The sequence below is a fragment of the Nymphalis io genome, chromosome Z (assembly GCF_905147045.1).
Source record: "Nymphalis io chromosome Z, ilAglIoxx1.1, whole genome shotgun sequence".
Lineage (NCBI taxonomy): Eukaryota > Metazoa > Arthropoda > Insecta > Lepidoptera > Nymphalidae > Nymphalis > Nymphalis io.
Window position 1 is genome coordinate 17,112,216 of NC_065918.1, and position 13,565 is coordinate 17,125,780.

General features: G+C 40.2%; 1 protein-coding gene across 6 annotated transcripts; it reads right to left on the bottom strand.

Moving 5' to 3' along the window:
* Positions 1-1,134: 1,134 nt before the first annotated feature.
* Positions 1,135-13,509, bottom strand: LOC126780361 (TGF-beta receptor type-1). 6 transcript variants are annotated; one of them, XM_050504803.1, is made up of 9 exons: positions 13,176-13,509; positions 12,698-12,815; positions 11,288-11,406; positions 9,651-9,884; positions 9,285-9,515; positions 8,859-9,026; positions 6,940-7,133; positions 6,519-6,752; positions 1,135-4,871 (listed from the first exon to the last, which is right to left on the bottom strand). In XM_050504803.1, exons 1-9 carry the CDS (start codon positions 13,273-13,275, stop codon positions 4,746-4,748), a joined length of 1,524 nt encoding a protein of 507 aa, XP_050360760.1. In that variant the 5' UTR covers positions 13,276-13,509; the 3' UTR covers positions 1,135-4,745. The 6 variants fall into 6 exon arrangements, with proteins under 6 accessions (XP_050360760.1, XP_050360759.1, XP_050360757.1 ...); XM_050504802.1 differs by lacking the exon at positions 11,288-11,406 and adding an exon at positions 11,681-11,832 and having other exon boundaries at positions 6,940-7,112; XM_050504800.1 differs by lacking the exon at positions 11,288-11,406 and adding an exon at positions 11,681-11,832.
* Between the last annotated feature and the right edge of the window lie 56 nt (positions 13,510-13,565).

The window sequence follows — 13,565 nt, forward strand, 5'->3', positions numbered from 1 at the left end:
TTGCCTGTTATTTCTCACAATAACATATACAATTTCAAATTGACACAATTTGCATAGATTATTATATAACTTGAGATTATAATATTGTTCAAATTAATAGTTCAAAAGTATACTAATAATCGGTCTCGAGAGACTTCTCGAATTTCATACATATTATTTTTCAATTGGTTTTATGATAACATGGATTTTTGTTAATACTCTAAGCCTGTAAGCTTGTCACAGTTGTCTTGATAAAATGGAAAATTTTCAATAAAACTTAATAATATTAATAATAATCATTTTGTTATAAAAAATATGTCAAATATAATAAGTAGGTAGTCCTACTGAATATTTTTAAAACAACACGAAGTAAGATATAGTCTTGCCTGCATTTTCGAACTGGAGTCGTACGTAACTTTATTAAATACTAGCAACCCGTGGCTTAGTTTTTAACCAAAAACCTTCAAAATATGCCTTTAAATTAAATAAAAATGACTTGGATAACTTGCAAATAGCCATATTCATCTAAAAAGAATCAGTTGTTTTGAAATCACAGACATTTGATTTTAATTATTTACGGAATATTTTAGGCGAGTGTCGAAATATTTTATCAATACTCAATACCGTGGAATCATTTAAGAATGACGTGGGTAATTGATTGATATAGAAATGAGAATTAATACATATGATATTATAATTAAAATACTATCTGATATATTAAAACAATTTATGAACTATGATCCTTTCTTATATTGTTTTCGGTAATATTCATTTTTTAAAAAAATACACGAAAGGTCAAAGACCTTACGCTCTGTACAGAATACTAAAATAATATCATTACAGATAAAATACTTAAGTAGATTGTTTAGTTCACATCTGAACAGAAGGGTCAGCAAAATCCTAATATATTTATTGTATGTAGGATAATCATTACACTTATCAATTGTGAAGACCTCCACTTATTCAGGAAAGCCTTTTTGTCTAATTCTGTAAAACCGTACAGTCTCTAAAAGCGTTACTGACTCCGTAAGTCAAGTATATAAGTTTGTGTCATTTAGATTTTTTTGCAAGCGAGCGACAATTAGTTATCACAACGTAACAAATGGTAAACAAACGGGTCAAATAAAACTAGTAAATATAAAAACACTTGTTTTATTTTATTATATTAATTATCCACTCCAGAAACAATTTATAAATCTTATGTAATGCGACAATTAAATAATGGTAGGTAGGTACATAAAAGTGAGTCAAGTCGAGTTTGGAACCACATCGCTTTAGAAATGACTTGGCATGTGACATGACTCCGTCCGGCGCTGTTTCTTATTGCTGCTGTACTCGTCGGTATGGCTCCTTGAAACGCTAGGGCTCGACCTACGTCTAATCTAAATTATTTAACTCTCAATATTAATATTACGAGAACAACGAAGAATAATATTGAATAAGAATGAAATCTATAGTTACACCTCTAGCTAACATTCGACTAATGACGCCCGGGCCGGCGGCGACGGCGGCGACGGCGGCGTCACTTCAGATTGACTGCCCTTAAAACATTCAGTCGTTTAAGAAATCATTTATCGTGTTTTTATTATTCCTTAGGACAGAAGACATCTAGATCTTAATCGCGAAAACACTAAACATTACACACACTAATATCTAATTCATCGACACCGACATCCATCCTTTTAAAATCTAATATGAATAACTGACATTTGGTATAGAATAATAAGTCGAAAGTTTAATAAGGGCACGCGTCGCCAAGCGACAATGAGTTTACTGATTTCCGTCACTCGTGGACCGCCAGTCACTCACATTTACATTCAACATAAAACGCCAAATGTTTAATCTAAAAGCGAAACATTCAATTATCATACAAGTACATAAGAAAACAATACAATCACATAATGTACAAGGGCTCAACCCCACGCGACTGAGAATTAGTTGGTACTGGCTCTTCAGACGACACCAACGCCTGAAGCGCGCTCTGCGTTCACACAAGTACGAATACCTTAATAATAATAATAAATATTCCGTGACTGCAAAACATGATATGATCGTCACGTGGCCGCATCGCGGGCTACGCACTGCGTGGGTGCGTGCCCACGGAAGCACATAAACTATCAATTAAATTTAATGTTTCTGCCTGATGCATTACGTCTACGCGTTTAATCAACATTTTCAAATATTTATAATATTTTCAACAAGGATCATCTATACATAACACGCCGCTCTTTCGGAGCCGACCAGTCCCGAGAGTCGGCGGCTGCCCATAAGTAACACATACAGCTAAAATATAACACTCCCCTATGTCAATGTTGGGCTAAAGAACTAATTACGTATTCCTTAATCACTAAGGCATGAAGCGACAAACGTTTTAAAATATATAAAACTTAAAGTAATGTTATATAATAATACAATAATGTATATTTATCCATTCAGGAGTACGACTCTAAGGGCAACTGAACGCTTATGCAATTAACATATATTATAATAAATAACTCTGCACAGACGCCGCAGACCTCAATAGATACTTAGTATATCACCCGATCTCATATTGCTTGGTTGTCGTGTTCAGGTAAATCTCGCTGGTATCGAGAAAACGAAACTTGCTATAATAATATTCTTTTGAGAATAGCTGCCTAGACTCTATAAGTAATCAAAAGTTACCGTCTACCCTTACATGCTATCGTGCGCCCGCGCAGCGAAGAGGTTATCATTTTTATTTTAGAATTAATTTTTAACTGTCGAAATCGAATATCGAATTTCACCTTGATTGGAAGACTCATGAACTATAAACTGATCAACCACACTATTGCTATTATTTCCATATATCAATATCATCGAAAACTAGTTTATTAGAATCTTTATGCAATAACGCAAAATTATTAAAAAGATATAAAAGTTTAATGTTCAGTCAAAAATATAATTCGCAGTAATAAAGAGCTGTAAAAAATGTGTAAACCCGAGGGTAGTCTGGCTTTACAAACAAACGTAAAAAAATACAATATAAAGCTGGATGGACAGGATATTAAAGTACGCGTATACTCTCGTAAGTACATACACCGCGGACCACGCCTCGGGCGACGGCTCGCTCACACTCGAGGACGCTTGGGATGAGCGTTGCACCGTTCATGCGACGAAGTACCAAGGTTGCCGAATCCAGCAAACTCAAGGATACCCTAGTAGCGTTCATTTAAAGTGCGTGCGAACCGAACGAAGCGCGTGACGCGATTACACTCACACACACTCAGCCGGTCGCTCGTATGAACTTATACGAATATAATTATATCAAAAAAATAAACCCTATACTTATCTGTAAAAAAATGTTACATAAACTCTTACGCAAATAGTAGATCGTATATAGTAGACAAACTCTCGTTCATATTTACAAATTCAAAATATCTTAATATCCGAAAAAACGATTATCCGAACAAGTAAGAAAATATGTTAATTTTACTCATCAACTAATATGTAAAACATTTCACTCTCGATATATTCTAAGTCAGCTTCGCCAAAATACCTCCGCGCCGCGCCGCCCCGCTCGGACACGCGGGCTACGCGCTAGGCGGAACAGGATACACTCGCAGGACGCGGATATGCAAATTCATTAGTTCCACAGTTGTTTTTAAGATGAAGAAAGTTAGATCGATACAGGGCTCCTGTGGCGTGCCCGAGGGCGGCCTCGCGGCGCGACGCGGGACTCTTATACGTATGATAAAATTTGAAACAAAAGTCTTCAATTAATCTTACCCACGTAATATTACTAGTAATTAACAATTTCCAAAGGTACAGAAACCTCTTACCCGGGGGCGAGCCCCACGCTAGAGGACGTATAACGATGCAATAAATTTGGCATAAAACTACGACGGGACTAAACTTAAAACAAAATCGTATAACAAAGTCCGACCCAGCGTCCGCCGTACCCCGCGCGCCCCGCCAGCGACGGCCGCGCCGAACCTACAACGGAAGCTGCGCTTTCAACCTATCACAGAAAACATAGTATCCAAAAATAAAAATCGAAAATAGTGTGTTACGTCATAAAATGAACATTATGCGCAATAATATTAATGAACGAAATCGAACCTTAACAAAATTTTAAACCTACGTAGTTGGTAACGAAAAAATATCACTACAACCTCAAGTCCATAACACGTTAGTATAATAAATGCTCGTTTGATATTACTCGAATATAATCTAAGAGGTAGGATCGGGACCGCTGCCCGCCGAACGCGCCGTCGCCTAACCGCCGCGGCGCACTTCCCCGACGGTCGGCTTGTTCATTTTAAACGAATCCCGACCTCTATATTTATATACAATTTCACATTAAAATAGTCGGAACCGTTCAAAGATATAGTCAATTTACATATCTTTAATTTTGTTAAATATATCTAAATTTTAGATGGATACCCCCTCCCCTCCCCTCTTACAAATATACAACTGTTACAAGTAACACCCTGTGACCCCCCGGCGCCGGTCGGGCGAGCGCGCGTTCGGGGGGCGCGACGCGCCCGGTCGCCTTCGACGTAACGACTGCGGCGCGACACCCGCCGAGTGCTATATACACTTAAAACGCATTCGCAGTCGCACTCCTACTCATATCACACGATTATCGGAAGAATTATATTATGAAATACTCGAAAATTTGTAAAAATGTTCATCTTAAATAGATTTAAAATATCCTCAAATATGCTACTTTTAAAGATCTATATTCGTTAACGGTCGAAGGCGACGAACGCTGTCGTCGGTAATGGTGCCGGTAGTGGAGCCGTTTATAGTTTGAAGTGGTCAGCGGTGGCGATGTTGGCGAGCGTCTTCTTGATGCGCAGCGCTGTGAGTCGCGCCGCCGGGTTCTGGTACCAGCACTCCTTCATCACCTTCGCTATCGCCGACAGCACCTGCGCATGTACATCGACACGAACACTTTATAACTCTGCGTGTAAGGCACATGTCGTTACATATGAATGAATTTTTAAAACTTCAAAATAACCTTACATGTTCAAAGAATATAATAGTAAGACATTGAAAACCGTGGACTGCTCAGTTACTATTAATTCACAGCGCGTCGCGATATAGTTCAACCGCGAGGCTCTCGTTTCCACCTGACGTGACGTCGGCCGGACGATCGTGAAGCACTTACGATGAGCCGTCTGAGCCGAGCGGCGAGCGCTAGTTAGAATATAACGCGTTACAGATGGCGCCACGTGGACGGTCGAAATAGTGTTATTGTTCGTCAGGTTATATAAACGCTTGGGTCACGCGTGATATCGGAGCATCGGTTCTTGTGGTCGCGTCGGGGACCAAAAGGTATCATACAACTAAATGACACAAATCAACCGAACGGCATTCGCAAGCGTCTGAGATTGCAAACATAAAGCATCGTGGAGACTGAGCGGTCGCACGGCGATGAGCAGTGGTAAGGAAATCATGACATCGAATCTGTTCGATTTTAATAAAGTTATTGAATGTTAAAAAATATATACAAAGTAGTACTTGTAACTCGAATACTGTGATCGATATGACATAACCGAGTAAATATACCTACCTAGGACAGATAATACAAGTCGGTAGGAACAACTTCGAGAAGGAAGCCGATCGAAGAATTCGCTTGGGATGGGCAGCATTTGGCAACCTTCGTCAAGTCCTCAAGTCGTCTATACCGCAATGTTTGAAGACGAAAGTCTTCAACCAATGCGTCTTACCTGCCATGACATACGGTGCCGAAACGTGGACACTAACTGCGGGACTAGTCCACAAATTCAAAGTCGCTCAGCGTGCTATGGAGCGAGCTATGCTCGGAGTATCTTTGAAGGATAAGATCAGAAATGAGATTATCCGGAAAAGAACCGGAGTCACCGACATAGCTTGCAAAATTAGCAGGCTGAAGTGGCAGTGGGCTGGTCACGTATGTCGTAGGACCGATGGCCGTTGGAGCAGACGAGTTCTAGAGTGGAGACCGCGAATCGGCAAGCGCAGCGTAGGGCGCCCTCCAGCCAGGTGGACCGACGACCTTAAGAAGGTGACGGGCACCAACTGGATGCGGAAGGCGGAGGACAGGGAGCTTTGGCGCACCTTGGGAGAGGCCTATGTTCAGCAGTGGACAACGATTGGCTGTTGATTGATGACGATCGATTTGAACTACTGGAGAGTTATTTTGCCAGTGGCGCTTTGATATGAGACCAAAACAAATATTATCATTGTACAAAGCTAAGCGTTTCCAACAAGCTCGGAGCTCTCATAGTAAACTAATAAAGCCACGAGTTTGTAACGAAGATCTACAAATAGCTATTGTTATCTGTTTTCAGTCATTCCGTTAATTCCACACACAATACAGCCGAAAACATTCAAATGTCGATAGAAAATCGGTAAAGGTAGAACATTTTGTACAATCTCTTTTTCTTATAATGATATAAGAATATAATCACAACAACCGAAGGGCATCGCCGAGTACGTTTTTCATGTAGGTATTGTCGTCGCGGTATCCTGAAGGACAGAGTGTTTTATTTTAAGCCGTACCACTGGCGACGTGTACAAAACGCACTAACCGGGTCGGAGTGCCACCTGTTGGGCAGCACGGGCCGCCGCCTCTCGAGACACACGACGCGCCGCATGTCCTCGAGCGCGGGGTCCGGCGGCACGCAGTCGTAGTACGGCGGCTGGTAGTCGTCGCACGCGCAGCCGCAGCGGCGCGCCATCTCCCACAGCACCAGGCCCAGCGAGTACACGTCGGACCTCTTATACGGGTCGAACTGACGGGAGTCCATGCTCTCGTCCAGCACCTGATTCATTATTATTAGCCGGTATATTTCATTATCATTTGATTTCGTGTGCCATAGTACAACAGAGCCAACAACAGCGCCCTACGTCCCTTTAAGATTAAAGAAGGAATTTAAGATTGAAGTGCCGTGACCACTCATCAGCGCTAAGCACTTCAAAAGCCTGTAAACGCTATCGACAAAGCAGTACCTCCGGCGCCATATATCTCTTGGTGCCGACGCGGTTGGTCGAGGGCACGTCGACGGAGTCGTTGGACACGTTGTGCCGCACCGCCAGCCCGAGGTCGCCGATCACGCACGTCAGATTCGACTTCACCAATATGTTCTTCGACTTAAGATCTCGATGAGCGATCGCAGGCTTCCCTGTGTACAGCCGATGTGAGCCTACAATTATTCACACTTGCGGTGCTATTTCGTTTTTTTTTGTATGAATCTATAAAACTAACATACATACATACGTTTACATTGGGACAGGTTTTGGATCGAACACATAGGTGTTAAGTCAGGGTTTAATTTCATCGTAATCCGTTCAGTAATGTTCGAGCAATAACAAAGGTCTACATAGTTAGTCGCACATATGTTTAAGTCATAAAAGCGAAACAATTAATAGTAGTACATTAATAAAAATGTTTATAAAACGTTCAAAACAAACAATAATGTCACATTCGCAAGAGGCGGGAGTGTGTTTATATAACGGAAGTACCGACCAGGCCGTCGTATTCGCCCTTTCGATCTCAATACACTAATAAGGACGAATTAAAAAATACATCACACCTGTTTAATGTGTACAACGTGAAATCGTAACAAATCAACAAACTTACTTCCACATTTACTATCTTAGTTAAGATTTATTATAATTGTAATTACTAATTAGAATTCATTTATTCTTTTGAAATGTATTTATTCACTAACGCAGTCGCCAGCCAGCCCGCACGGCGACCTCTACGACCGATCACAGGTAATTTCTATGAACTTGTGACTTAAGATTTTGTTCACTACACAAATAAATAAAATAGCATTCGCATTGCTGACAGTGAGATTTTCTTATTTCGAAATGTGAGAATTTTCTTAATCATGCTTATAATATACAAGTTCTTGCAATATTATTAATTCGTGTACATGAAACTAATTTTAAAATAAAAAAAAAAACAACACGCTCGCGTGCCCTCAACACTTTCTTATTATGATTTTCTCACAATAATATTTAATATGAATATATTTTATTGCACATATATAATACGTATATTATATGTATATACATGCTTTAATGTTTCTTCACATTTTCCAAACTCAAAATCATTGTAATCACGTGTAGCACATGATAACAAGTAAATAAATAAAAATTAAATGGCTGCGGTGAACTAAACAAAAATATGTAGCAACATTGGTTTTGCAAAATGTTTACAGAAAAGTTCCCCAGCATTAAAATAATTTTCCTCTTTTCTGTTAAAAAAACCTGGAAAAATAAATGAAAAGTTTAAAGTCGAAGTGTATATCAAAATACAATATTAATTTGAATAATTTTCTGTCAATATTTTTTATCGTTTACACTTTATAATTTGAGGCGGCAGTTTGAGAGATACAATACATTCAAAAAAATACATCGAGTGTCTCGAAGATTAGCATAGGACAGAAATAAAGCGGTGGCCATTATTTAAAGTATATGGAAAACTTGACTCAAGTGTGCAGTGCGAAGTCGAGCACGTAGTTAACATATCGTTAGCATAAGAATAAAAAATATATTTCACTCGAATCGTGCGCTCGAAATACACGTACTCATATATACCACATACCCAAACGTGTGAATTTGCAGCATCACGATACACGAAATCACCGGAATATAATATAATGCAATGTCGAACTAAACAACGACGGGCGTCAGCTACGCGTTAAACGTTTTGTATAACACGAACACTTCTCGAGAAGACGAAGCAACCAGATGATATGCAGACGCGGGTGAAGCCGGCAGGCAGGTCGCAGGCACCTCGTGTCGATTTAGTCGTTAAGAGGTGAAAGCGTAACAAACAAACTCACTTCCGCATTCATAATATATATAGCACAGCTACTTCGGCAAGAGCAAGGTTGTGTAGCCGCAAAAGGTTGCCTCACCCTTGGTGCCCACGATGTCCATGTGCAGGTGCGCCAAGCCTGTGGCGATAGACTGCGCCATCTTGACCAGGGTGTTCGCGTCGATGGTCCGCACGCTGAGGAAGTCGAACAGGGAGCCGTTCTCGTGGTAGTCCGTGATCAACCACAGCTGTGTCCAGGTGCCGTTGTCTGTCGAATATATTTTTGTCACTTTAATGTTACGACTGGCCAGACCGTCTTTCACGTTTAATATATTCATAATACTAGATATTTTTTAAAATTGATATTACGAATTAACTCATTTAAGTCGTGTAACGTCGGAATACCAGATAAATTGATGAGCGAAGCGGATACAAAGCGAATAGTATAATTTTATTGAAATCACGAAAGCACTTTGCTCGACTCGGCCTTCGGGCCCCGAACGGCTCGCGAGAGCTCATACGTCACCTTTGTTGTCGGCAGCGATGAATCCGAGTATATTCTCGTGTCGCAGCATCACGGTCTGGTATATCTCCGCCTCCCGGAACCAGGAGCTTTCCTCGCGCGACGAGAATATCTTTACGGCGACGTTTTCGCCTCGCCAGCGACCGCGCCAAACCTCACCGAACCTGCCCTTGCCGATTATGTCTACCAGCTGAATCTGACGAGCTATCGATCGCTGCACCAGCAAAGGGAGACCTGGGGACGGTATTGCATATTATGTAATTAATAATAATCCAGTCGAATAATGACAAAACTAAAGTGGGAAATATTATATGAATTTGTAAAGGCGATTTGGAAAAAATAGTTCATACTAGTTGTGTAGTTTCTCACCAGAGCCGGAGCCTGAAGTGGTCAGCTCGATCATGTCCCGTATGGTAGCCGTCATCATCGGGTGGCGAGTTTCGCAAAAAGAGTCCTCTGGGGCAAATAGCGACCTGGACTCGCGCTTTATCGTCTTGGGAGAGCGACGCGCCCACCAAAAGCTGATGGCAGCGCACACGCTCAGCACCATGAGTCCCATGATCCATGGAAGCAGCTGCCATGTAGTCGCTGTCGGACTCGTCTCTTTATGTTAACATACACAGTTATACGTTATTCCGGTTCCAACATTGAATAAGAGAATTATATGACAAACTTACTACTTTTAAAATTTTAGCGTAATTATATTACTTTAACATGATACTAAGTGACAACGTGTCGCACACTCGTTGGCCATTTAAAGATTTACTTAAAGGCTCAGAAAAGTGACTACTGGCCGTGAGCTTGTGCGAATTAATAAACATTTCGCATATATATCAGGAGCGCGGCGGCTGCGGCTCCATATTCAAGAGCGGCTGGCGGCGGCGCCCTTGATACAAATGCATACATTGTAAGCCGCGGATGGAAATCGGTCCGACTCGGAGCGAGCTATTTTCAAATTAAATTAATGCGTACAAGATGAGCGTTTCCGTTCGCTCCGAATGTTGACAACGAATCGAGACTAAAATTGTGGAACATTAATTTATACGATTGCTTAATTTTGGGAAGGATGGTTACATATATATATATATATATATATATATATATATATATATATATATATATATATATAATATATATATAATATGGCTAATTCTAAAAAGCGAATAAAACAACAAAAAAAAGTTTAAAAGTCCAATGAATCACCAATGTGCACCAACATGCAGTAAAGCGTACGAAACAACAAACATTAGTGTTTAGTATGTAGGACAACAGACAGCTTCCACCGCACCAGCAAAAACATATTTATATCGCTCAATCCCGTGTCGGTTTAGTTCTATCGTGCATTTATTATTTGTGAGATGAATACGGTTCGAACTGCTTTTACCAACAGATGTTATATACAATTTAACTTGTTTACAAACGATTAGAAACCTTCGTCCCGATCCCGAACCCCTCGTCTAACTGCTAAGTGTCGAGCGTGCCGATCAGTCGATGGTAACAACATGCGATTAGTACAAAATAAGGTCATGCTGGAAAAAGAAAATACCGGCGTAGATCACTCACGTCGCGTGTTCCGGCCGTTTCGAGGACCGTGAGAACAGTCGTCTTTATGACAGCAATATAGAACTAACAAGTTACAATGAGCGAGCGCTCCTTAATGGAGAACTTTTCCTCTCAGATACTTCGACTGGCTACGCACATATGCTATGAATATTCAAAACATTACGCTATATAATATATTTAATATGTAAAACTAAGTGACAATAAATAAGATGAGAAACGCAGAGCGCTGATGTGTTTACCCCATTCTTAATTATCTTTAATAACCCATGCTTTTTACGACCATCTGAATCGTACATATTTAATTTAGATGATTAATGTAATCTTTAAATGCAATGGTTTATTATCCAATAGATACACAAGTATCAGAGCATGGTCATCGGACATCACAATACAAAGCTACCCATATGGACGCTCGGACGACACATTCGTTACAATTTCCGTACCTGAAAACAAGTCACGGTTACAGAAGTCCGTGGCGCAGCAAAAAATATTCGAGGCCTCCGCTTCGCGGCACCAAATGGGTCTGTCCCCGGGAGGAAAAATTGTTTTCGGGTGCCAACATCTATACCACAAATCGTAGAATTAGTTCGAGGTAAATTCAAGTGTGCCCTACAGCGTGATCGATGCCGGTGCAGTACTAGACAAGAAAAGAAAATTTAGTACGATTAGAACGAAAAAGATTTAAGTAGCCATGCAGCGTGTGCCATTAGCAAGCCGAGGCGCGCCGCCGCCCGGCCGGAGTCGCGCCAGCGCTGCGCCAGGCGGCCGGCGGCGCGCACACGAGCGGCACCGGGGCGCTACCGGCGCTGCCTCCGCTACCTCCACGTCGCTCCTACCTGGCGGCTTCGTGTGTATCTCCAGGCGCAGGTCTCGATTGCACATGTCACGCGACTTACAACATTCTATCACCACCGACTCATTTCTAGTTCTCGTCGTGGAGCAACTGAAGGGGTGCTCGATGGGTATCAGTGCTTTGAGCTCGATACAGCTGCGCCGCAAGTGGAACCACCATACATTATGTTTAGTATGTTAATGCAAAACCAATGCACACTCGGAAAATAGTGTTTGTTAAGATAACGGCACATCATTCAAACATACTAGATACGCGTCGGCGGCTCGAGAGAACTCTTCTCGCTTAGTAGGTACATATTCAAATCACTAACTCGGAAGCATGTTGTTAGAATATTGGCATCTCAACACAAAACTTGTAGGTCATAAATGGCAAGGCAATTATATTCTAAGAGTACATCAAACAAACTCATCATTTGCATTGTCAAGTCGATATCACACTCCCACAAGTGCGCAGTTCGTCTTACCCGTGGATGTGGCATGCAGCACTTTAAAGAATTTCTCTTGGTTAACCTCATCAGAATTGCAGAAATCTTTACTACAGCAATAGGCTCTTGGATGTCTGCATTTGATTGGATAGTCTGGAGGGAAGGCTATATTTCTTTGCATACAGCTTAAGGCCACCTCTCTACACAAGTCAACGGTTTGATATAAATTGATTAAAAATTGTACCTCAGAGCCACCAAAACTAATGGAGAATTGTGTTGATGTTTTGCCAATTGATTTTGTCAGGTTTAAAAAATTATTTAGTCAAAATATGTACCTCAAAACTATTTTCAACTATCAGATAAAATCTGCACTGTGCTTTTTACAAACATTCATATTAAGAGATTTACTATGACTTTAGTATTTGATAGACATCACAGAACCCAACTCTGAGAGGTTTGTAGAAGGTACAGTCAGTAATTTTGATTAAATAAACCACAGATCATTTTGAGAAAAAATTATAATCACAATCAAAACAATGGAAAACAAAATAAACAGTAGTAATGAGCTCTACTTACTGGTAGGTGTATTTGTGCACTCCGTTGTCCAGAGCATAGGAAGCATAACAAAAGCCATCTGTCTCGCATGTTGAGTTAGGACAACTAGGGCTGTCACTGTTGCAGTAACACTTCAGCCCTGTTTTAAGAAATATATAACTTTATACTACTGTGACATGGCTTTTACACAACTTGTTATTTAGTAATGTAATTGAATAACAATGACATGTCTATTAAAGTTAAACTGCATTTAATGTAATGTATATATATAATCAAGACATACTCATAATCTATTACTATCAATTTTGTAGACAAAACAATTTCGTTGCTATCTGTTTAGATTTTATAGAAGTTTAAAATGTAACTGAGGCCTATGTCCTTAAAGTTTTCCCTGTAGTTGCGATACGATCAACAAAATCTATAACGTGTTGATAGCAAGTCCAGCCTCATAAATAATGTGCAAGTGTATTCCTCACAAATTGTATAACTCAATACTCACCGCTAACAAAATTTATCTTTAAGAAACTGAAGAGTATCAACAGATGTAAACATTTCCTCCGATATAAGCTGTCCATAATCACATTCCTGAACAGAAACATTTCAATTTAATTCCACACGGACAAACACTGATTATTGACACTCGAACGATACGGCCATTGGGCAGTTCTAAAATGAACATATGACATTTTTATAATAAGAGGAAGTATTTTAACTATTTTTTTCGAGTCCCAATTCAGCTAGGTTGATAAAAATGTTTTCACTTATACACAATAGAAAATCAATGTATTAAAATAAATTGTCTCCGGACTCCGGTAGATAAATAACTTCGCGTGAAAACGTCACAGATAAGATGTTAGTGTTGCTAGGTGTATCAAGTTATTTTTCATGT